Genomic DNA, 23,220 nt, shown 5'->3' with positions numbered 1-23,220 from the left:
CAAGACATCACCAAGAACAAAGGCAGGAAGACATGAGAAGGGTTGTGGTTACCTAATTATGAACAGTAGAGGACTGGGGAGGACCCAGGGGTCCTAGGAAACACTCAGCCCAGAGCCCATTTAGTGGGCTCCTAGCCTTAGTGTCCCTCCCGTCCCTAAGGTATATAGGATTTCTTCACAGCTTGGTCTTCTGTCTTTCCAGGATGCTTAATTCTTTGTCCATCCCAGTGACAATGATGATCCCTTTCATGAGCGACAGCACCCCCGTTACATTTCTTTGAGGCTTCCATCTGGTATTTGAGAAAAGCTCTACTCAAGGTCGTATACCTGGCTAAAATAGCAAAGAAGGACTCAGAAGTGACTTTGATCATGCAGCACTCTAGTATAGAAGATGGGAGGAGGCTGTCATCATCCAGTGCTCTGAGGCCCCTTCCAAGTGAGAGCACCCATCCCCTGACCATGGCTACCATCATGGAAACCCTCAGTGAGCCTCTGCCTCCACTGGAAGTAAGGGGAGTAGGAGATTGGCCTCCCATGGATCAGAACACTTTGATCCCAAATGGCTGGACAGAATTTCTCCCTGGAGATCCAGGACAGAGGCTTATGCTGTCACTCCTAAGCCAAGAGACACTGTGAACCAGACCCTAACAAACTGATCATTTTCTGGAGGAGGTAGAGTGGGTAAGGCCAGATTCTCCACTTAATATGCCTGGTAAAGATCCCTGGGTCCATTGGGAAGGTGGTTGATGGGCCTCCTTAATCCATGCCTAGCTCTTAGGCCCTTGAACTATAAATAGCTGCATGTAGGAACTGGGGCTGTCTGGAAAAAAGGGAACACTTGTTCAACTTTGTCTCTTGAGCTGTTCTAGTACATAGGCAAACTTGAAGCAATATTGAAGTTTTTCAGTGTAGGGGAGAGATACCCAGCTTTGAGTTGGAAGTAGGAAGTGCCTGAAATGCAAATGGAGGCAGCTATGAATGAGCTAGGAGGGAGTTCCCGCCATGATTTCCCTCAGTAGTGGTCTATGATCCGCAAGATTTTCCTGTCTATGATGCTTTTGTTTCTTATGTTTTTTTTACAACAACAGAAAAGTAACCAGAGCATTAAGTCTGCTTTGGTGTAAGGCTGGGGGATTAGTACATGTAGCAGAAACCACCTACTCCTGCAGGGTCGTGAGAACAAAAAGGAGTGAGGCCAAATCACACTGTGATATCTAAGCACTCTGGTGATTCTCCCTCGAGGTTCTTACTTCCTAAGGTTAAGAAAGTTGTACCGTTTCTAGTTTCACTGCCTACCCTGTTTCCAGTGTTACTTTTCCACCTCAGATACCACAGCCTTTGCTTGCCTCTTCTGATTACAAAGGCGAAGGGATCTCAGGAGGTTGGAGGATATTGTTATCCTAGTGGCCTAGGATGTCATTGTAGATGCCCACAGGATTCACTGTGGACTCTTTTGTCCTGGGACTATGAGCACTTTCCCTCTCCATTCAATACCCCCATCTCACCAGGAGTGGCTTTAGGTTTCTGCCCAGTTAGGACTCATTATTTCTGAGACTACTTCCTAGATGCAATTGAGAAGGTAGATATGAATGTCTAGTTCCTGCTGAAAGATGGGCGTAGAGTGGACAAATAGCAGTGGACTGAAGGCAGACTCAGTGAGGGTCTGAAACCTTGCTGAGTGAGTCTAAAACTCTAAGCAGCCCGTGATCTGTTCCAGCTGGGTGACCCTAGACTCAGAACCAAGACACAGGTGTGAAGTTTGTATCCCTCAAATGCTCATCTGGGAACATTTCTCCTGCTACTAAAAGGTATCCAACTTGCATGGCTAAACATGTCACTTGAACAGTTCTGCCTTAAATATTTATAGATAGGCCCCCATTCATTTGGACTGTTTTTGGCCCAGGACATCATGGACTGGTCAAGTCCTCATAAAACTGCTTCAACATGTACAAGTCCTGTTATTCTGTGGGGCATCTGAAGAGAGATTCTCTCAGAAGCTGAGTCTCTCCTTAACTTTCTAGCCATAGGGGATAAAAGGTCTCTAGAGAAAAGGTCCAATTGTGCCAATCTTGAGTCACTTACATGGAGATGATAGTTGAGGGAGAAAGGTACAAACTGAGCTTTGAGTAGATCCAATAAAATAATCTGGGATGCTCTAAAAGATGTGGGACCATAGTGCCCTGGACAAACTCCAGGAACACATCCCAGGGTGATGCCTCCTAAGCTCCAGCCAGTCTCTTTATTAAGCAGCTAGAGTGATCATGGCCCCATCTTTGACAGCAGTTTCTGTCGATCTCTGAGGTGGTGGGGCTGACAAAGAGTTAGAGGAATACAGACAGATGGAAAAGCAAAAGTAAGCTCCTTGAGATAGCAGCTTCTTGTTCCCAGAAGACAACTTGAGTTGAACTGGTGGGAAGGCATAGGGTGGGGTACCTAAACAGGAGTAATGGTGGAAAGGAGAAGACACAAAGGCCCAATAAAACTCCCTAGTCAAAGCTCAGTACACTGATTAGCCTCAGGGGCTTTCCCATTCCAATGGATAAAGCTTATACTTTTGCTTTCTCTAAAGCTCCATCTTCTGTCTTTCTAGCATGGTCTATTCTTTGTCTGTCTCCGGGATGGAGCACATCACTCCCTTAGATGATCACCAGCATCCCTGCTAAGGGTGTTTGTTACTGGTATATGGAAAACTCCAAGCACTTCTAGTACAACCTTGCTAAAGAAACAGACAACCAAATAAAATCTATGCTGAGAATCCATCTTACCCCTCAAAGAATGGTCATCATCAAGAAAACAAAAAGGAAATACATGATGTTGTGGACATGATGAAAAATGAACCCTTATATGTAGTTGATCAGAATATAATATGCAACCATTACAGAATTTAGTGTGATGTTTCCTTGCTAAAAATACTAATTCCTTATAACCCTGCCTTACCACTTCTACCTGTGTGTATGAGGGAATCAAACTCAGCATACAATAAGGATATGTGCACATCATGTTGTTTTGGTACTGTTCACATTAACCAAATTATGGAATTAGCTCAGCTCTCCATCAATGAGTGCAAAAGATGGAAATGGGGAGTAACATATCTTTTAAATGTATATTAAAATGGTACAATAAACACAATATTTTGTGTAACTAATACTACTAATAAAAATAAATAGGGACAGGAGGGACGGCTGAGCCAGTGAAGTACCTGTCTCACCAGCATAAATAACTGTGCCCAGATATCCAGAACACATGTCCTATCCAGTACTTCACCCACATCTGTAGCTCTGGCACTGGTAAGGACATAGCCAGTCCAGTCCATTGAAGTTCATTGACAAGGCAGCCTGTGATGATGAGCTCTAGGTTCAGGGAGAGACCCAGGGGCAATATCTCATGAGTTTCTTTGTGTCTGTTTGTGAGAGAGGGTGGGCAGGGAAGAAGAGAAAGGCTTGTTGATATAGCAGTGAAATCTAGGACATTTTTTTCTAATGCTAGAACAGTTTTTTTTAATGTGTCTTAAATAATAAAATAGTCATCAAAGGCAATACCTGATGTTGACCTCTAACCTATACACATGTACACACACCCACATTGATGTGTTCACCACACATGCACACACACACACCGTGTACAAAAATAAATGAATGAATAAATAAACAAATATTTAAATAAAATGTAGCTAGGCTTTGAACTGGAGCCACCTATGCTAAGCCACATTTAAAGCTACTTTATTTTAAACAGATCTTTTTAATCATAGAAAATTTCTTTAAAAATTGATGATGAAGGAACAATACAGGGGTGTATATTTATGTATGAAGATAAACAATGATTTGATTGTAAAAAGCTTCTTCAGAAATATTACAGAAAAACAACTAGTGAAATAAATTTTTTTGATGAAAATAAGTTGCCGTTTGGTGAAAAATATACGTATAAAACACACATACACTGGGCAGTGGTGGTGCACAGCTTTAATCCCAGCACTCAGGGGGCAGAGGCAGGTGGATCTCTGTGAGTTCGAGGCCAGCCTGGGCCACCAAGTGAGTTCCAGGAAATGTGCAAAGCTACACAGAGAAACCCTGTCTCAAAAAACCAAAAAGAAACACACACACACACACACACACACACACACACACACACACACACACACATAAACCTGAACAAAGTCTTAAATTTCTCATCTGAATAAACTATTGCTTGTTTTTTTTGTTTGTTTGTTTTTGTTTAGTTTTGGTTTTTGCTTTTCTAGACATGGTTTCTCTGTATAGCTTTTGAGACTTTCTTGGAAATAACTCTGTAGACCAGGCTGACTATTGCTTGTTTTAATAGTTTACATAAGAAGAAGCTGCACTTGAAATATTTCTTTGACACTAAGATGAATCCACAGGATGGCAGTATCTTCTCAGAGACTCAGAGGCAATTTCTCACATGGTCCTTTGTGTCTGTGCGTGTGTGTTGTGGGGAAGGAGGATTAGAGAGAGGAGGAGAGCTTTGATGTAGCAGTGAAAACTAACACCTTCTTTCTAATTGGATGAACAGTTTGGGGTTTTTCTTTTTTGCATCTTACAGCAGAAGAATCTGAACTCCCTAAATGCCACTCCTTTTGTTACATTTGAAGTGTGACTCTTCAGTGAAAACAATAATGCATCTCTTAAGTATTTCTCTAATGGCACTCTGGCTTCAACTGAGTGGTGAGTTTGACCATTTCTATGGGAATATAAAAATACAATATATGAGGGTGTTTCCCTCACATACTTTAGGTGGGAGGGGAGAAATACTAATGTTCTCATGCTGAAACAAAAGCAGATGGGAGGCCCATGGAAAAGCCATTCTGGGGTATCTGCATCCATATGCATCCAGTCCTGTTTGTCTGACCTTTGTCTTTTTGCACAGGGGTGAGCACCCAGCAGAAGGTGCAGCAGAACCCAGAATCCCTCAGTGTCTCACAGGGAGCCATGGCTTCTCTCAACTGCACTTCCAGTGATCGTAATTATAATTACTTCTGGTGGTACAAACAGCATCCTGGGAAAGGCCTCAAGGCAATGATGTCTGTATTCACTGATGGTGAGAAGGAAGAAGGCAGATTCACAGTTCACCTCAACAAAGCCAGCCTGCATGTTTCCCTGCACATCAGAGACTCCCAGCCCAGTGATTCAGCTGTCTACTTCTGTGCAGTGAGCACACAGTGCTCCCCAGGCACCTGCAGTCTGCACAAAAACCTACTGGGCCCCAGCAAGGTCTGAGCTACAGTGCAGAAAACAGGATGGAGAAATTCTGATTGTGTCCTTGTACTCAATTTACAATGGGAATTAAGAGTCCTGGGAGGGAAAGTTTGACTCACAGGGAAAATACTTTATTATTCTGAGAATGTATGAAACACACAAATAAAATATTTTCTACTTTATTTTAACTGAAATAATTATGCATTATATTTTAATTAAGTTTTCATGTCCTCCATTTCTTTCCAGATCCTTTCCACTTCCCCACATAACCAACACCACACCTACTTTCTCTTTCTCTTTAGAACACAAATAGGCAAAAAAAAAAAAAAAAAGGAAAGAAAGAAAAGACACAAGAAACACACATACAGAGACATATTGTTTTGAGGCAGAGGGAATGGTACCTTGATGTATTGGAGCCAGGGAACACCACAAAGTCACACCATGCAACAGGCCTCACACAAGAGAGATTTACTGGGGGAAATCGAAGGGGTTAAACAGTGTCTGCTTCTGATCAAGGGTGGAGAGGGAAAAGAGGGTGGGCTGTGAAGACACTGGCTTTTTATAAAGGGGTATAGTACATGTGCATAGGGAGACTACATGACTCGTGGCAACAGTGGAAGTGTGTTACAAAAAGGTGGGCTTGGGGGAGGGTGCGGTGTTCCGACACACATTAAAACAAAATCTGTAAAAACACAAAACTGAACATCATAATAAGCAAAAGATCAGTAATACTTAAAAAAAAAAAAAAGTCCCAACAAAGCAATATGAGGAAAAGTTTCTACAAAAATGCCATGGAGTCAGTTGTGTTGGCCATCTATTGCTAGGAATGGGGCACATCTTGGACTGTGGTTTGTATGTCCAGTGAGACTGCATTGGAGAAAACTGATTTTTCCTTTGCAAGCACATGTCAGTTGGAGATATCTTCTTGGTTAGGGATGGGAGCCTGTGTCCACATCTCAGCACTGGGACCACACCTGGCTTAAATCTGTGCAGACCCTGCACATGCTGCCACAGTCTCCTTGAGTTCTCAGATAAATAAGTTCTACTGTCATTCACCCCTTAGAGCTCTTACACTCTTTCCACCTCTTCTTTCATGAGGTTCCCTGTGCACTGGCAGGAGGGATTTGATGAAGATGTCTCATTTAGGACTAAATGTTCCCAAACCTCTCATTTTGCACACTGTCCACTTGTGGGTCTCTGTATTAGTTTCCATCTACTCCAAAAGGAAGTTTCTGTGGTGGTAGCAGAGACACTGATGCATGGGATAGCAGATGTGGTAGAACTCTTAGTCGAATTCATCTGGAGTGGTAGGTTTTTTGTTGTTGTTGTTGTGGGAGACTTTTAATTGCTGCTTCTATTAAACTAGGGGTTTAGGTCTGCTTAAATTGCTTATCAGATGTTGATTTAACTTTGGTACCTCGAATAAATCAAGAAAGTTATTCATTTCTTTTAGGTTTTCTAGTTTGGTGAAGTACAACTTTTAAAGTATGTCCTTATGATTCTTTGGATTTCCTTGGTGTCTGCTGTGATGATCCTTTTGTTTTGTTTTGTTTTGTTTTGTTTTGTTTTGTCTTGAATACTATTAATTTGGATCTTCTCTGTCTGTCTTTAGTTAGTTTGATAAGAGTTTATCAATCATATTGATTTTCTCAAAGAACTAACTCTTCACTTCATTGGTTCTATTATTTTTGTTTGTTTGTTTCTCTTTTATCTACTTCAGCCATGAGTTTGATTACTTCTTGGCATCTACAATTTAGGGGTATTATTTCTCCATTTTATTCTAGAGCATTCAGGTGTGCCAATAAGCTGCTAATATGAGATCTCTCTAATTGTTTTTGTTTGTTTTCTTGTTGTTTATTTTTAATATAGGCACTTAATAGTATGAAATTGCCTCTTAGAACCAACTTTATTGTGTTCCATAGTTTGGGTATGTTGTGCTTTCATTTTTATTCAATTCTAAAAAGTTACTTATTTCCAATTGAATTTATGTCTTGACATATTTTTCATTCAGTAGTGAGTCATTCCATTTCTATGAGTTTTTAAACATCCTATTGTTGATATCCATGGTGGTCAGATGGAATTTAAGGTGCTATCTCACTTTTTTTTTTTTTGAGACTTGCTTTGTGCCTAAGTATGTAGTCAATTTTGGAGAAGATTCCATGAGATACTGAGAAGAAGGTATATTCTTTCTTGTTTGGGTATAATGTTCTGTAAATATCTGCTAGTCCACTTGATTTATGATGTAATTTAAGTTCAACATTTCTGAACTTTAGTCTAATTTAGTTTTTATCTGGATATTCTGTCTATTGGTGTGAGTGAGGTATCGAAATCACCCACTATCACTGTGTGAGGGTCAATATGTGACTTTAACTATGCTGATGTTTTGTGGGGTTTTTTTTATGAACTTGGGTGCCCTTATGTTTTGTGCATAAATGTTCAGAATTACAATATCCTCTTGATGGGTTTTTTCTTTGTCCATTTTTTTAATGTCCTTCCATATCTCTTCTGATTAGGTTTGGTTTGAAGTCTATTTTTGTCAGATATTAAAATGTCTATACTCTCTTGCTTCTTTGGTCCAATTACTTGAAATATCTTTTGAGATATAGACATTAAAGAAATTTATTTGCTGCATTTAACTTAAGGCCCATGCCAGAGGAGGGAGCCCATTCCTGGATGTTCAGGAACAAAAACTGGATAGCCCAGAGACATGTTGTAAAACGAAACTCAACTGGCCAAAATGAATGAATGAATGAATGAATAAATAAATAAATAAATAAATAAATAAATAAATAAATAAATATGATTCCTAATGTTAAATAAAAAAATCCTAACACAAAGCATCCAGGAAATTTGGGGCACTGTGAAAAGACAAGTCTAGCAAGGAAAGTCCAAGGTATGACATCAGTAACGAAGGTATTTCTGTTGGCTTGATCCTTCTCAGTCACAGGTGCTCACTCTCACTTACCTATGACCTTCTGCTCTTGTCAATGCCTGTTCTCAATAGGGGATAAGAAACTACTGTTTTGAGAGCCACTGGTAGCAAAAGTCCATGGGAGTATACAGCAGTGACAACCAGAGTTCAGAAGGCCAACCTATCAGAACTAAGGGTTCTGTTAGAGGAAACCATCATGCAAGTCGTTATGGAATTACTGCCTTTTAAATGAACTGGCTGTCTCTTTTTGTAAACTTCTTATGCAATAACAGCTATGATTCTCTCCATTTACCATGCATTTCCATGTTATGTGTACACGTAATCTCACGATTGCATCTCAATCTTGGGCACAACTTTCCCTATACATTTGGGGTAATAGAAAACTATCCACAGCTGTGTTTATTTTCATTAACATATATCTGGCCAGGGCCATTCTCCAGACAAAAGTATTTCAGCAGATACCTTTTTTCCAAGGACAAATGCAGAGAAATGAATATTGGCTCATCTCACTCACAGAAAGAGAAAAGAACCACTAACAATTAAATCTTCAAACCCTTACCTTCACCCTGGGTTATTTACACAAGACACTAACTTAAGAGATTTACTGCTCACATTCCTGGGATGATGTTTTAGCCACTTGCTAGTTACTGAGTTAAGGTTGTTACTTCCCACTGACCCAAGGAGATTGCCTTCAAGGCAAGGCAGGCAATAGGTGACAAGCTTCTTTCTTGAGCAAATTAAGTTTTAATTCCTCCTCAGCCAGGTGCTATTCCTAGATTTTTCTTCTCAGCAATTATTCTAATCAAAAGTGCTTTCACTAACCAAATGCTACATATGCTGACAGAGGTTGCTTAGCCACCTAGCATATGTCCCCCTCCCTATCAGAAAGCAGCTGCAGCTGGGATGAGCAGGAAAAGAGGCACCAAAGACAGTTTACTTTCTTGTGACTTATTGACTCCTAACATTCTACCTAGCCATTTCTAGATTATAGTTTAAGCACATTAATTCCCTAACTGATCTTATTTGGTTTACATTTCTGATGATAGTCCACCACTGAAGTAAGCCAAATCAGTAATTCAAGCTGGCACAGTGGCAGGAAACATACATGAAAGCTGCTGACTGGCTTGCTCCCCCTTGTTTGATCATCTTTTTTTATACAACCCAGGACCTCCTGTCCAGGGGTGACAAAGCCCACAGCGAGGTGGGCCCTCCATGTCAATTGTTAATGAAGAAAATGTCCAAGACATGACTACAAAACAGTATGACAAATAAAATTCTTTGACTGAAGTTCCTTCTTCCTAAGTATCTCCAGTTAGTGTCATGCTAACAGAAATTAACCTTCATCCTGACCCATGGTCAACCCGACACACAGAAACAGCATTATTTAACTATAATCTTTCCTTTCTGGTTGATCCTCAACAGCAAATTCACAGTGCCTAGCCTTAACCTCCCATGTTTCCTTCTGTCCTACAGCTTCCTCTCTGCCAAAACCTGTATCACACTGGGGGGACCCTCACACAATGTCAAGTTGGGCTTCCAGATTGAAGTGAAGCCCTGACCTCCCCAGACCATAGCTTCCGTGTGATTATCGTGAGTAAACAATTCCCAGAAGATTTGCTTCAGTGTAGTTAGCCCCTTATTTATTACAGCTGATTCTTCAGCCCCAGCTAATCAGGATCAATTGTCCCAATAAAGCAAAAGTTTCATTGACACAGATTTTTAATCCAAATCATCACATGAACGATCCTGATATAATTTTTGCTTCTCTCTTAAGTTTTGTAGCCAAACCTCCACGGTCTGTACCTCCTTCAACATTCTTACATTCCAACTGCCCAGAAGAACTCATTAAATGCTGAGCACTCAATGGCTTTTTCTAGAGCAAAGTTCCAAAATACCTCCACAATATTCCCCAAGGTCAACATGGTCAGATTCATCACAGCAACACTCTCATGTTCCTAATATCAATGTCTGTATTAATTATTTTCTGCTGCTGTGATAAAACTCTGACCAAAAACAACTTAGGAAAGAAAGGGTTTTTTACATATTACCATTCTCAGATTGCAATCCATCACTGAGGGAAGTCAGGGCAGAAACTGAAGCAGAGAAAATGGAGGAACACTGATTAAGGGTTCACAGTCCATGGCCTGCTCAACTTGATTTCTAATACAACCCAGGACCATCAGACCAGGGGGTGGACTACCCAAAGTGGGCTGGACCCTCCCACATCAAGCATGAAGAAAATGCCCCCATAACATACTCACATGACAATCTGAGGGGAACAATTCCTCAACGGAGGTTATTTCTTCCTGGGTATCTCTAGTTTGCATCAATTTGACAAATAAATAAATAAATAAATAAATAACCAGAACACTGTTGTTGGCCAGCATACTTCCCTAGACAACCCCTGTTGAACGTGATATGACATTAAAAGTACTATTGGTTTGTAGCAGGAATCTTAAAGAGTCTTATTAATAAAATCAAACCTGAGCCAGTTATTGGGGTTAACGCTGGAAGATCAGAGAGACAGAACAGGCCACAGCCACCTCCCCTTGCCAGTTCCTCAGCTGATCCTGTTTCCTCAGACTGCAAGCCTCTGAGTCCTCATCCAGAATGAATCTCAGCTGAACTGCTGCTCCAAAGCCTGAAACCTTAACCAGCTAAAAGCTTCTAGTTTCTGGTCTCCACACCTCATATATCTTTCTGTTTTTGCCATCACTCCCTGGGATTAAAGGCTCACTTCTTGGGATTAAAGATGTGTGTCACATGCCTGGCTGTTTCCAATGTGGCCTTGAACTCACAGAGACCCAGAGGGATTTCTGCCTCTGGAATGCTGGGATTAAAGGTGTGTGCTACCACTGCCTATCCTCTATGTTTAATATTGTGGCTGTCCTGTTCTCTGACCCCAGGTAAGTTTATTAGAATGCACAATATTTTGGGGAACACAATACCACCACATTGGTTATACTTCAGAATTTGATGATAAGCAACTATTGCTGAATATATCACATACTTGCATCATAGAACATGGATAAAGTAAGCTAGTACTGACCTGGAAACTTCATTCATACTGCACACTTCCATATGTGCTATGCATGTTACTAGGGGAGAAAAGCAATCCTCTGTCTCACCCAGCTGTGAACACTGTGAACTATGATAAGAACTGGCCTGGAAAGATATGCCCACTGGTGCAGTAGTTGCACAAACATCTTGGTAGTAACCAACTCCTCTCTGATAATGCTCCATAAGATGAAACCCACACTTGGCACCATTATCAAGTCAAGAATCTCTGGCTAGGCATGTCATGTCCTAGGTATTGAGACCCAATGGTAACAAAAGTCCATGGGAGTATACAGCAGTGACAACTAGAGTTCAGAAGGTCAACCTATTGGAACTAAGGGTTCTGTTAGGGGAAATCATCACACAAGGTGTTATGGAATTACTGCCTTTTGAATGAACTGGCTGTCTCTTGTTGTAAACTTCTTGTGCAATAACAGCTATGATTCTCCCCATTAACCGTGCATCTCCATGTTATCTGTTCATGTAATCTCATGATTGCATCTCAATCTTGGGCACAACTTTCCCTATACATTTGGGGTAATTGGATAACTGTACCCAGCTGTGTTTATTTTTCATTAATATATATCTGGCCAGGGGCATTCTCCAGACAAAAGTATTTCAGCAGATACCTTTTTCAAAGGACAAAACTGCACGTAGATAAACATTAGCTCATCTCACCCACAGATAGAGAAAAGAACCACTAGCAATTAAATCCCCAACTCCTTACCTTCACCCTGGGTTGTTTATATAGGACCCTAATTTAAGAGATTTACTGCTCACATTCCTGGGATGATGTTTTAGCCACTTGCTAGTTACTGAGTTAGGGTAGTTACTTCCCACTGACCCAAGGAGATTGCCTTCAAGGCCAAGCAGGCAATAGGTGACAAGCTTCTTTCTTGAGCAAATTTAAGTTTTAATTCCTCCTCAGCTAGGTACTATTCCTAGATTTTTCTTCTCAGCAATTATTCTGATCAAAAGTACTTTCACTAACCAAATGCTACATGTGCTGACAGAGGTTGCTTAGCCACCTAGCATATGTCCCCCTCCCTATCAGAAAGCAGCTACAGCTGGGACGAGCAGGAAAAGCTGCACCAAAGACAGTTTACTTTCTTGTGACTTATTGACCCCTAACATTCTACCTAGCCATTTCTAGATTATAGTTTGAGCACATTAATTCCCTAATTGATCTTAGCCTTTAGTTGACCCTACCAGAGAACTCCCCTTTACTCACTCCCCTTTTGGGTTGTAATTGGAAGCTGACAATTAATTGCTTTATTTGTGGATCCTTATCACCTCTCTCTCTGTGACCCTGAAAACTTCAAGCCTCGTATTGCTTTACCAAAGAATTACTGTGTGGGTATATATACTGGTTCTCTGAGAGCACTGGGAGGATTTGATGGAGAAGAACAAAAAACGAGGACAGAGATGGAAAGAACTAGGTAGAATGATGAGACAACAGCAGAAGGGACTGAGAGCAGGAGGGACCAAGAGGAACTAAGTAAGATAGCAGAAAAGAAACTGTGTAGATAGAATTGGCTTAGAGGAATAAAGTGAATGGACTAAAGAACTCAGTGTGCTTAGATTCATTGAATATCCCTCAGATTAGAATCCTCAGCTGGTTGGAAGACTCTTTCGCAGACCCTGGGAGCAAACAATATAGGCTGGACCTATTATTGTTTGTGTTACTACTGTGTATGTACATTGTCATGTACTTACTGAGAAGCTTTCTCTGGAGATACAGTTTGGTCCTCCCACTTCTGAACCAAGTATGTTTGTCTCACAATGTCTTCCCAAGCCCCCTTACCTGAGTGAGGCTGGTCTCCTGAGAAAGGAGAACAACAAAGCAGACAGAGTATAGTCATCGTGAGTGTTATTGGTCTCATGATATAAAACTGTATCTCTATCCGATACCTACACTCATTCAAAGCCAAGAGCACAGATGGTAGATTGCTCTGTGTACTGTGTGCAGACTGTCGTGTGTTTTCTATAAGGTTAACCTTTGGACTTATCAAACCCCATAGTATGACAGCATCTACACGGGTAATACTAATTTAGTGTGTATTCAGTTTGGATTCAACCTTGTTTTTATACATAAAGGTCGTGTTTACAGCACTGTCTTCCAAACCAAACAACTGCCATGAAACCAGTTGTGTCTACTTGGAAAAGATCAGTGACTAGGCTTGTTGATTGTTGATTTATTGATGTTACATTGTCAGATAAAATGGAATGGAAATGATTGGAAAGGAAATTGGAAAACTTAATCCAGTTACAAAGGCCTAAGCAAGTTATAAAATGTATCGAAAAGGTCAAAGTTCAATATATTGTTGTCAAGACTCTGCTTAAATCAATTGTAATTGTTCTGTTCTCCATGGACAATTAAAGGGACCAGTTTAAAGAACAAAGATGCATATACAATCAAAGTTTACTTAAGTACTTGATTTTGCTCAAACTTTATCTAAATATACCACAGTACTTAAAAGTACCAGACAGGTGTAACTGACTTTCAGCATGTTCAATAACCATGCCTGGAGGTTATACTAATGTGGTCAGAGGGAGCAAACTTGGAAAATATTTTCCCTAACCAAATGCTTCCCCTCCAAGATCAACTCGGTCCCAGAGGATATGATACATCTTTCAAAATGTTCTGTGACTGGGGGCTGGAGAGATGGCTGACTGATTAAGGACACTGGGTGATTTTCAAGAAGACCTGGGATCAATTTTTAGCACCCAGGGGGTGTTTAACCATTGTATATAACTTCAGTTTCAGGGATCAAGCACTGTCTTCTTGCCTCTGTGAGCAAGTACTTGATTTTGCTCAACCTTTATCTAAATATGCCACATTACATAAAAGTACAAGACAGGTGTAATTGACTTTCTGCATGTTCAATAACCATACTTGGAGGTTATACTGAACATGTTGGGCACAGACTTACTTGCAGGCAAAATACCCATACATATAAACTAAACTAAAAACTAAACCAACCTGAGCTGTTCTCTGACTCCAGGGAATCACCTGTTCCCTGGAAACTTGTCACAGTGATTTTTACCCAATGTCCAGTCTACAAAGAGAATGCACAGTACAGAAGGGAAAATGCCCCCATGATTCAAAGCAAAGCCAAGGCCAAAAACGGCCCTAGATTTATCCTCACACAGATGCACCAACTTACTAATGGAAGGCTAAAGAGCCAGAAGTTCTTTTCCAATTCAAGTGATCTCCAAGAAACAACTGGTTTTGACAGCTTAAAAAATGTGATTGATTTTGACACCTGAATGATCTTAAACTCCACACAGGAAAGTATAAACCAAGAATAAAATGATTGGGGTGTTTTCTTTAACAATCTAATGGATTACACTCCCTAGATGTTAGACTTAAATCCGTATGAGATGTGATATAGCTACTTCTCATTAGTGCTTTTCTTCTTGATAAGAAAACGCTGGACAGTTACAAAACGTCTTGACATTGGCTCAATTTAACACTGCAGTGCCTGCTTAAAACCAAGAGAGACAGGCTCACCATTGTTTTCGCTAAAAAAAAAAAATCAGTTTTTAAATTTCTTCTCTCTTTTCCTCTCTAGAATCATTGTGGGGGAGGGGACCTTACATTGTGGTTCTAGACATTCTATCCACAATAGTTACCAAAGCTATCAAGACTAGCCCTTGCAGCCAAAATTACCTTACTCTTGCTAATAAAAGGTATCAAACTTGCATGGCTAAACATGTCACTTGAACAGTTCTGCCTTAAATATTTATAGGTAGCCCCATTCATTTGGACTGTCGTTGGCCCAGGACATCATGAACTGACGAAGTCCTCATAAAACTGCTTCAACATGTACAAGTCCTGTTATTCTGTGGGGCATCTGAGGAAAGACTCTCTCAGAAGCTGAGTCCCTCTTTAACTTTCTAGCCATGTAGGTATATAAGAGAAAAGGTCCAATTGTGCCAATCTTGAGTCACATACTTGGAGATGATATTTGAGGGAGAAAGGTACAAACTGAGCTCTGAGTAGATCCAATGAAACAATCTGGGATGCTCTAAAAGATGTGGGACCATAGTGCCCCAGACAAAATCCAGAAACACATCCCAGGGTGATGCCTCCTAAGCTCCAGCCCATCTCCTAATTAAGCAGCTAGAGCGATCATGGTCCCATCCCTGACAGCAGTTTCTGTTGATCTCTGAGGGGGTGGAGCTGACAAAGAGAAGAATACAGACAGATGGGAAAGCAAAAGTAAGCTCCTTGCGGTACCAACTTGTTGTTCCTGAAGACAACGTGAGTTGAACTGGTGGGAAGGCATGGGATGGGGTACCTAAACAGGAGTAATGGTGGAAAGGAGAAGACACAAAGGCCCAATAAAACTGCCTAGCTAAAGCTCAGTAAGCTATTAGCCTTACAGACTTTCCCATTCCAGTGGTAAAGCTTATACTTTTGCTTTCTCCATGGCTCCACCTTCTGTCTTTCTAGCATGTTCTATTGTTTGTCTGTCTCAGAGATGGAGCACAGCACTCCCTTAGATGATCACCAGCATCCCTGCTATGGATGTTTGTTACTGGTATATGGAGATTTCGGAGCACTTCTAGTACAACCTTGCTAAAGAAACAGCTGACTAAACAAAGTCTATGCTGAGAATCCATCTTACCACCCAAAGAACGGCCGTCATCAAGAAAACAAAAGGCAACAAATAATGTTGTGGGCATGATGAAAATGAACCTTATATGCAGTTGATTAGAATATAAATTAGTGCAACCATTTCAGAATTTAGTGTGATGTTTCCTTGCTAAAAATACTAATTCCTTATAACCCTGCTTTACCACTTCTAGCTGTGTGTATGAGGGAATCAAACGCAGTATACAATAAGGATACGTGCACATCATGCTGTTCTGGTACTGTTCACATTAACCAAATTATGGAATTATCTCAGCTCTCCATCAATGAGTGCAAAAGATGGAAATAGGGAGTGAATATGAGTAACAAATCTTTTACATGTATATTAAAATGGTACAATAAACACAATATTTTGTGTAACTATTACTACTAATAAAAATAAATAGGGACAGGAGGGACGGCTGAGCCAGTGAAGTACCTGTCTCACCAGCATGAAGAACTGTGCCCAGATAACCAGAACACGTGTCCTATCCAGTACTTCACCCACTTCTGTAGCTCTGGCACTGGTGAGAACATAGCCAGTCCAGTCCTTGAAGTTCATTGACAAGGCAGCCTGTGATGATGAACTCTAGGTTCAGGGAGAGACCCAGGGGCAATATCTCATGTGTTCCTTTGTATCTGTTTGTGAGAGAGGGTGGGCAGGGAAGAAGAGAAAGGCTTGTTGATATAGCAGTGAAATCTAGGACTTTTTTTTTTCTAATGCTTGAACAGGTTTTTCTTTTTAATGTGTCTCAAATAGTAAAATAGTCATCAAAGGCAATACCTGATGTTGACCTCTAACCTATACACATGTACACACACCCACATTGATGTGTTCACCACACATGCACACACACACACACACACACACACACACACACACACACACACCGTGTACAAAAATAAATGAATGAATAAATAAACAAATACATAAATAAAATGTAGCTAGGCTTTGAACTGGAGCCACATATGCTAAGCCATATTTAAAGCTACTTTATTTTAAACAGATCTTTTTAATCACAGAAAATTTCTTTAAAAATTGATGATGAAGGAACAATACAGGGGTGTATATTTATGTATGAACATAAACAATGATTTGATTGTAAAAGCTTCTTCAGAAATATTACAGAAAAACAACTAGTGAAATAAATTTTTTTGATGAAAATAAGGTGCCATTTGGTGAAAAATGCATGCATAAGCATGCACATACATAAACCTGAACAAAGTCTTAAATTTCTCATCTGACTAAACTATTGCTTTTTTTGTTTGTTTGTTTAGTTTTGGTTTTGGTTTTGGTTTTTCTACACATGGTTTCTCTGTATAGCTTTGGAGCATTTCCTGGAACTCCCTCTGTAGACCAGGCAGGCTATTGCTTGTTTTAATAGTTTACATAAGAAGAAGCTGCACTTGAAATATTTCTTTGACACTAAGATGAATCCACAAGATGGCAGTATCTTCTCAGAGACTCAGAGGCAATTTCTCACATGGTCCTTTGTGTCTGTGTGTGTGTGTTGTGGGGAAGGAGGATTAGAGAGAGGAGGAGAGCTTTGAAGTAGCAGTGAAAACTAACACCTTCTTTCTAATTGGATGAACAGTTTGGGGTTTTTCTTTTTTGCATCTTACAGCAGAAGAATCTGAACTCCCTAAATGCCACTCCTTTTGTTACATTTGAAGTGTGACTCTTCAGTGAAAACAATAATGCATCTCTTAAGTGTTTCACTAATGGCACTCTGGCTTCAACTGAGTGGTGAGTTTGACCATTTCTGTGGGAACATAAAAATACAATATATGAGGATGTTTCCCTCACATACTTTAGGTGGGAGGGGAGAAATACTAATGTTCTCATGCTGAAACAAAAGCAGATGGAAGGCCCATGGAAAAGCCATTCTGGGGTATCTGCATCCATATGCATCCAGTCCTGTTTGCCTGACCTTTGCCTTTTTGCACAGGGGTGAGCACCCAGCAGAAGGTGCAGCAGAACCCAGAATCCCTCAGTGTCTCACAGGGAGCCATGGCCTCTCTCAACTGCACTTCCAGTGATCGTAATTCTGATTACTTCTGGTGGTACAAACAGCATCCTGGGAAAGGCCTCAAGATGCTGATGTCCATCTTCTCCAACGGTGAGAAGGAAGAAGGCAGATTCACAGTTCACCTCAACAAAGCCAGCCTGCATGTTTCCCTGCACATCAGAGACTCCCAGCCCAGTGACTCAGCTGTCTACTTCTGTGCAGTGAGCACACAGTGCTCCCCAGGCACCTGTAGCCTGCACTCAAACCTACTGGGCCCCAGCAAGGTCTGAGCTACAGTGCAGAAAACAGGATGGAGAAATTCTGATTGTGTCCTTGTAGTCCATTTACAATGGGAATTAAGAGTCCTGGGAGGGAGAGTTTGACTCACAGGGAAAATACTTTATTATTCTGAGAATGCATGAAACACAAAAATAAAATATTTTCTACCTTATTTTATCTGGAATAATTATACATTATATTTTATTTAAGGTTTCTTGTTCTCCATTTCTTTCCAGATCCTTCCCACTTCCCTACATAACCAACACCACACCTGCTTTCTCTTTATCTCTCTCTTTAGAACACAAACAGGCAAAAAAAAAAAAAAAAAATAGGGAAAGAAAGAAAAGACACAAGAAACACACATACAGAGACATATTGTTTTGAGGCAGAAGGAATGGTACCTTGGTGTACTGGAGACAGGGAACACCACAAAGTCACACCATGCAACAAGCCTCACACAAGAGAGATTTAGTGGGGGGAATCGAAGGGGTTAAACAGAGTCTACCTCTGATCAAGGGTGGAGAGGAAAAAGAGGGTGGGCTGTGAAGACACTGGCTTTTTATAAAGGGGTATTGTACATGTGCATAGGGAGAATAAGTGACTCGTGGCAACAGTGGAAGTGTGTTACTAAAAGGTGGGCTTGGGGGAGAGTGGGGTGTTCCGACACACATTAAAACAAAATCTGTAAAAACACAAAACTGAACATCATAATACATAAGCAAAAGACCAGTAATACTTAAAAAAATGTCCCCACAAAGCAATATGAGACAAAGTTTCTACAAAAATACCATGGAGTTAGTTGTGTTTGCCATCTATTGCTAGGAATGGGGTGCATCTTAGACTGTGGTTTGTATGTCCAGTGAGACTGCATTGGAGAAAACCGATTTTTCCTTTGCAAGCACATGTCAGTTGGAGATACCTTCTTGGTTAGTGATGGGAGCCTGTGTCCACATCCTCCTCCCAGCACTGGACCCACACCTGGCTTGAACCTGTGCAGGCCTTGCACATGCTGGCACAATCTCCATGAGTTCATACATGAACAAGTTCTGTTGTCATCAACCCCTTAGGGCTCTTAACAATCTTTCCATCTCTTCTTTCATGGGGTTCCCTGTGCACTAACGGGAGGGATTTGATGAAAACATCTCATTTAGGACTAAGTGTTCCCAAACCTCTCACTTTGCACACTGTCCAGTTGTGGGTCTCTGTATTAGTTTCCATCTACTGCAAGAGGAAGTTTCTCTGGTGATAGCTGGATGCATGGAATAGCAGATGTGGTAGAACTCTGAGTCGAATTCATCTGTCATAGGCCTTTTGTTGGGGGGTTGTGAGACTTTTAATTGCTCCTTCTAATTAACTTGGGGTTAAATTGCTTATCAGATGTTGATTTAACTTTGGTACCTCGAATAAATCAAGAAAGTTATTCATTTCTTTTAGGTTTTCTAGTTTGGTGGAGTACATTTTTTTTACAGTATGTCCTTATGATTCTTTGGATTTCGTTGGTGTCTGCTGTGATGATCCTTTTGTTTTGTTTTGTCTTGAATACTATTAATTTGCATCTTCTCTGCCTGTCTTTAGTTAGTTTGGTAAGAGTTTATCAGTCATATTGATTTTTCTCAAAGAACTAACTCTTCACTTCATTGGTTCTTTCTGTTATTTTTGTTTGTCTCTCTTTTATCTACTTCAGCCATGAGTTTGATTATTTCTTGGCATCTGCTGTTTTTGGATGTTAATTCCCCTTTTTATTCCAGAGCTGTCAGGTGTGCCAATAAGCTGCTAATATGAGGTCTCTCCAATTTATTGTTTTGTTGTTGTTTATTTTTTAATATAGGCACTTAATAGTATGAAATTGCCTCTTAGAACCAACTTTGTTGTGTTCCATAGTTTGGGTATGTTGTACTTTCATTTTTATTCAGTTCTAAAAAGTTATTTATTTCTAATTGAATTTCTGTCTTGACCTGTTTTTCATTCAGTAGTGAGTCTTTCCATTTCTATGAGTTTGTAAACATTCTATTGTTGATATCCATGGTGGTCAGATAGAATTCAGGGTGTTATCTCACTCTTTTTTTTTTTTTTTTTTTTTGTATTTGTTGAGACTTGCTTTGTGCCCAAGTATGTAGTCAATTTTGGAGAAGATTCCATGAGATACTGAGAAGAAGGTATATTCTTTCTTGTTTGGGTATAATGTTCTGTAAATATTTGCTAGTCCACTTGATTTATGATGTAATTTAAGTTCAACATTTCTGAACTTTAGTCTAATTTAGTTTTTGTCTGGATATTCTGTCTATTGGTGCGAGTGAGGTATCGAAATCACCCACTATCACTGTGTGAGGGTCAGTATGTGATTTTAACTATAGTGATGTTTTTGGGTTTTTTATGAACTTAGGTGCCCTTTTAATTTGTGCATAAATGTTTAGAATTGCAATATCCTCTTGATGGATTTTTTCTTTGTCTATTTTTCTAATGTCCTTCCATATCTCTTCTGATCAGTTTTGGTTTGAAGTCTATTTTTGTCAGATATTAAAATATCTATACTCTCTTGCTTCTTAGGTCCATTTACTTGAAATACCTTTTAAGATACAGACATTAAAGAAATTTATTTGTTGCAATTAACTTGAGGCCCATTCCAGGAGAGGGAGCCCATTCCTGGATGTTCAGGAACCAGAAACTGGATAGCCTAGATACCTAGGGTAAAACCAAACACAACTGGCCAAAATAAATAAATAAATATGATTCCTAATGTTAAATAAAAAATTCCTAACACAAAGCATCCAAGAAGTTGGGACACATGAAAAGACCAAACATAAGAATAATAGGAATAGAAGAAGAAACCCAGCTCAAAAACCCACAGAACGTATTCAACAAATCATAGAAGAAAATTTCTCAGCCTAAATAAGGACGTGCCTATAAAGGTATAAGAACTTTATAGAAGACCAAATAGATTGGATCAGAAAAGAAAATTCCGCCGGGCGGTGGTGGCGCACGCCTTTAATCCCAGCACTCGGGAGGCAGAGCCAGGCGGATCTCTGTGAGTTCGAGGCCAGCCTGGGCTACCAAGTGAGTTCCAGGAAAGGCGCAAAGCTACAGAGAAACCCTGTCTCGAAAAACCAAAAAAAAAAAAAAAAAAAAAAAAAAAAAAAAAAAAAAAAAAAAAAAAAAAAAAAAGAAAAGAAAATTCCATTGCCACATAATAATTAAAACACCGAACATACAGAACAAAGAAAGAATATTAAAAGCAGTAAGGGGGAAAGGCCAAGTAACATATAAAGACAGACCTATTAGTATCACACTCAACTTCTCAGTGGAGACCCTAAAATCCAGAAGGGCCTGCAATAGTGTCTGGTAGACTCTGAGAAACCAGAGATGCCAGCCCAGACTACTATATCCAGTAAAACTGTCAATCACCATAGACGGAGGATCAAGGTATTTCAAGACAAACTCAAATTTAAACAATATCTATCCACAAACCTAGCCCTAAAGAGGGTACTAGAAGGAAAACTCCAACTCAAGAAGTTAACTACACCCCCAAAAACACAAACAATAGATAGTCTCACACCAGCAAAACCCAAAGAAGGGAAATAGACACACACACACACACACACACACACACACACACACACACACACTACCAACAACAACAATGAAATAACCAGAATCAACAATCATTGGTCGTTAATATTTCTCAATATCAATGGACTCAATTTGCCAACAACAACAACAAAAAAAAACATAGCCTAAGAGGCTAATGGATTAGATACAAAAACAGGTTCCATCGTTCTGTTGCATACAAGAAACACACCTCAATGTACTGGATATCTGTTCTATGACCCTGAAGCACAGCCCTAGGAATGTGGCAGATAACTGCTCTACGTGCCTCTGACCTTGAAGTGCATGCCCCTGGAGCATGTCTTCTCAGCTACCCTTAAGACCTAAGACGCATATACACAGCTCCCTTCTCTCGCTTACAGGCTTGGATGCAGGACTGAATGAGATGGCTGGAATAGCATGAGATTGTGCCCCAGCATTCCAGAACCTTCAACAACTCTGCTATGTACAGTGAGTTTTTCTCCTCTAATAAATTCCTTTGCCTTTGAGCAGACTCCGTGGATTTCTCACACTATCTCAACATCAAAAATAGACATTACCTTAGAGTAAAGGGTTGGAAGAGATTTCCAATCAAATGGAACTAAGAAGCAAGCTGGTATAGCTATCCTAATATCTAACAAAATAGACCTCCAACAAAAATTAACCAAAGGGGATGAAGTAGAGCCGGGCGGTGATGGCACACTCCTTTAATCCCAGCACTTGGGAGGAAGAGCCAGGCGGATCTCAGTGAGTTCTAGGCCAGCCTGGTCTACAGAGTGAGATCCAGGATAGGCACCAAAGCTACACAGAGAAACCCTGTCTCAAAAAAACCAAAAAGGAGGTGGGGAGGGAAGAAGGACATTTCATATTCATCAAAAGAAAAATCCACCAAGAAGATGTCTCAATTCTGAACATCCACGCCCCAAATGTAAGGGTACCTACATTTGTAAAAGAAACATTACTAAGACTTAAATCACACACAGAACCTCACAAAATAATAATGGGAGACTTTAGCAATCCACTTTCACCAATGGATAGGTCATCCAGACAGAAACTAAACAGAGAAATAACGGAACTAACAGATGTTATAACTCAAAGGGTCTTAACATATCTACAGAATATTTCACCCAAACACAAAAGAATATACCTGTTGTTCAAATCTTAGATGGTCTTTTAATAAAAACCCCAGAGCCAGATATCAGAGTGAAAGCTGAAAGATCAGAGAAGCAGAACAGCCAGCCACTAGTTCTTAACTCTATGAAATCCTCAGCCTCAAGAGAGTGAGCTCCTGTTTCCTCAAACCTTGTGTACCTTTCTCTGCCCTACTATGTTACTTCCTGGGATTAAAGGTGTATGTGCTTTCCAAGCAAAGGCATGAGATCTCAAGTACTGGGATTAAATGTGTGTGCCACCACTGCCTGGCTCTGTGTCTAATCTAGTGGCTAGCTCTGTCATCTGATCCTCTGTGGGAGCCCAAAACTGACTCAGTTTCCCAGTTTGAATCTGAAGTCC

General features: G+C 40.2%; 1 protein-coding gene across 1 annotated transcript in view; it reads left to right on the top strand.

The window, feature by feature from the left end:
• LOC131919447 (T cell receptor alpha chain MC.7.G5-like) overlaps positions 1-23,220 on the top strand; it is a 653,930-nt gene that overhangs the window by 13,071 nt on the left and 617,639 nt on the right. Inside the window, exon 3 of the mRNA XM_059273660.1 lies at positions 5,222-5,225. Within this exon, the coding sequence (XP_059129643.1) occupies positions 5,222-5,225 (4 nt within the window). The remainder of the gene's footprint in view (positions 1-5,221; positions 5,226-23,220) is intronic.

Source organism: Peromyscus eremicus, chromosome 9 (genome assembly GCF_949786415.1).
Source record: "Peromyscus eremicus chromosome 9, PerEre_H2_v1, whole genome shotgun sequence".
NCBI lineage: Eukaryota > Metazoa > Chordata > Mammalia > Rodentia > Cricetidae > Peromyscus > Peromyscus eremicus.
Note: the sequence above shows the minus strand (reverse complement) of the source record. Positions and strands in the feature narration are given on the sequence as shown.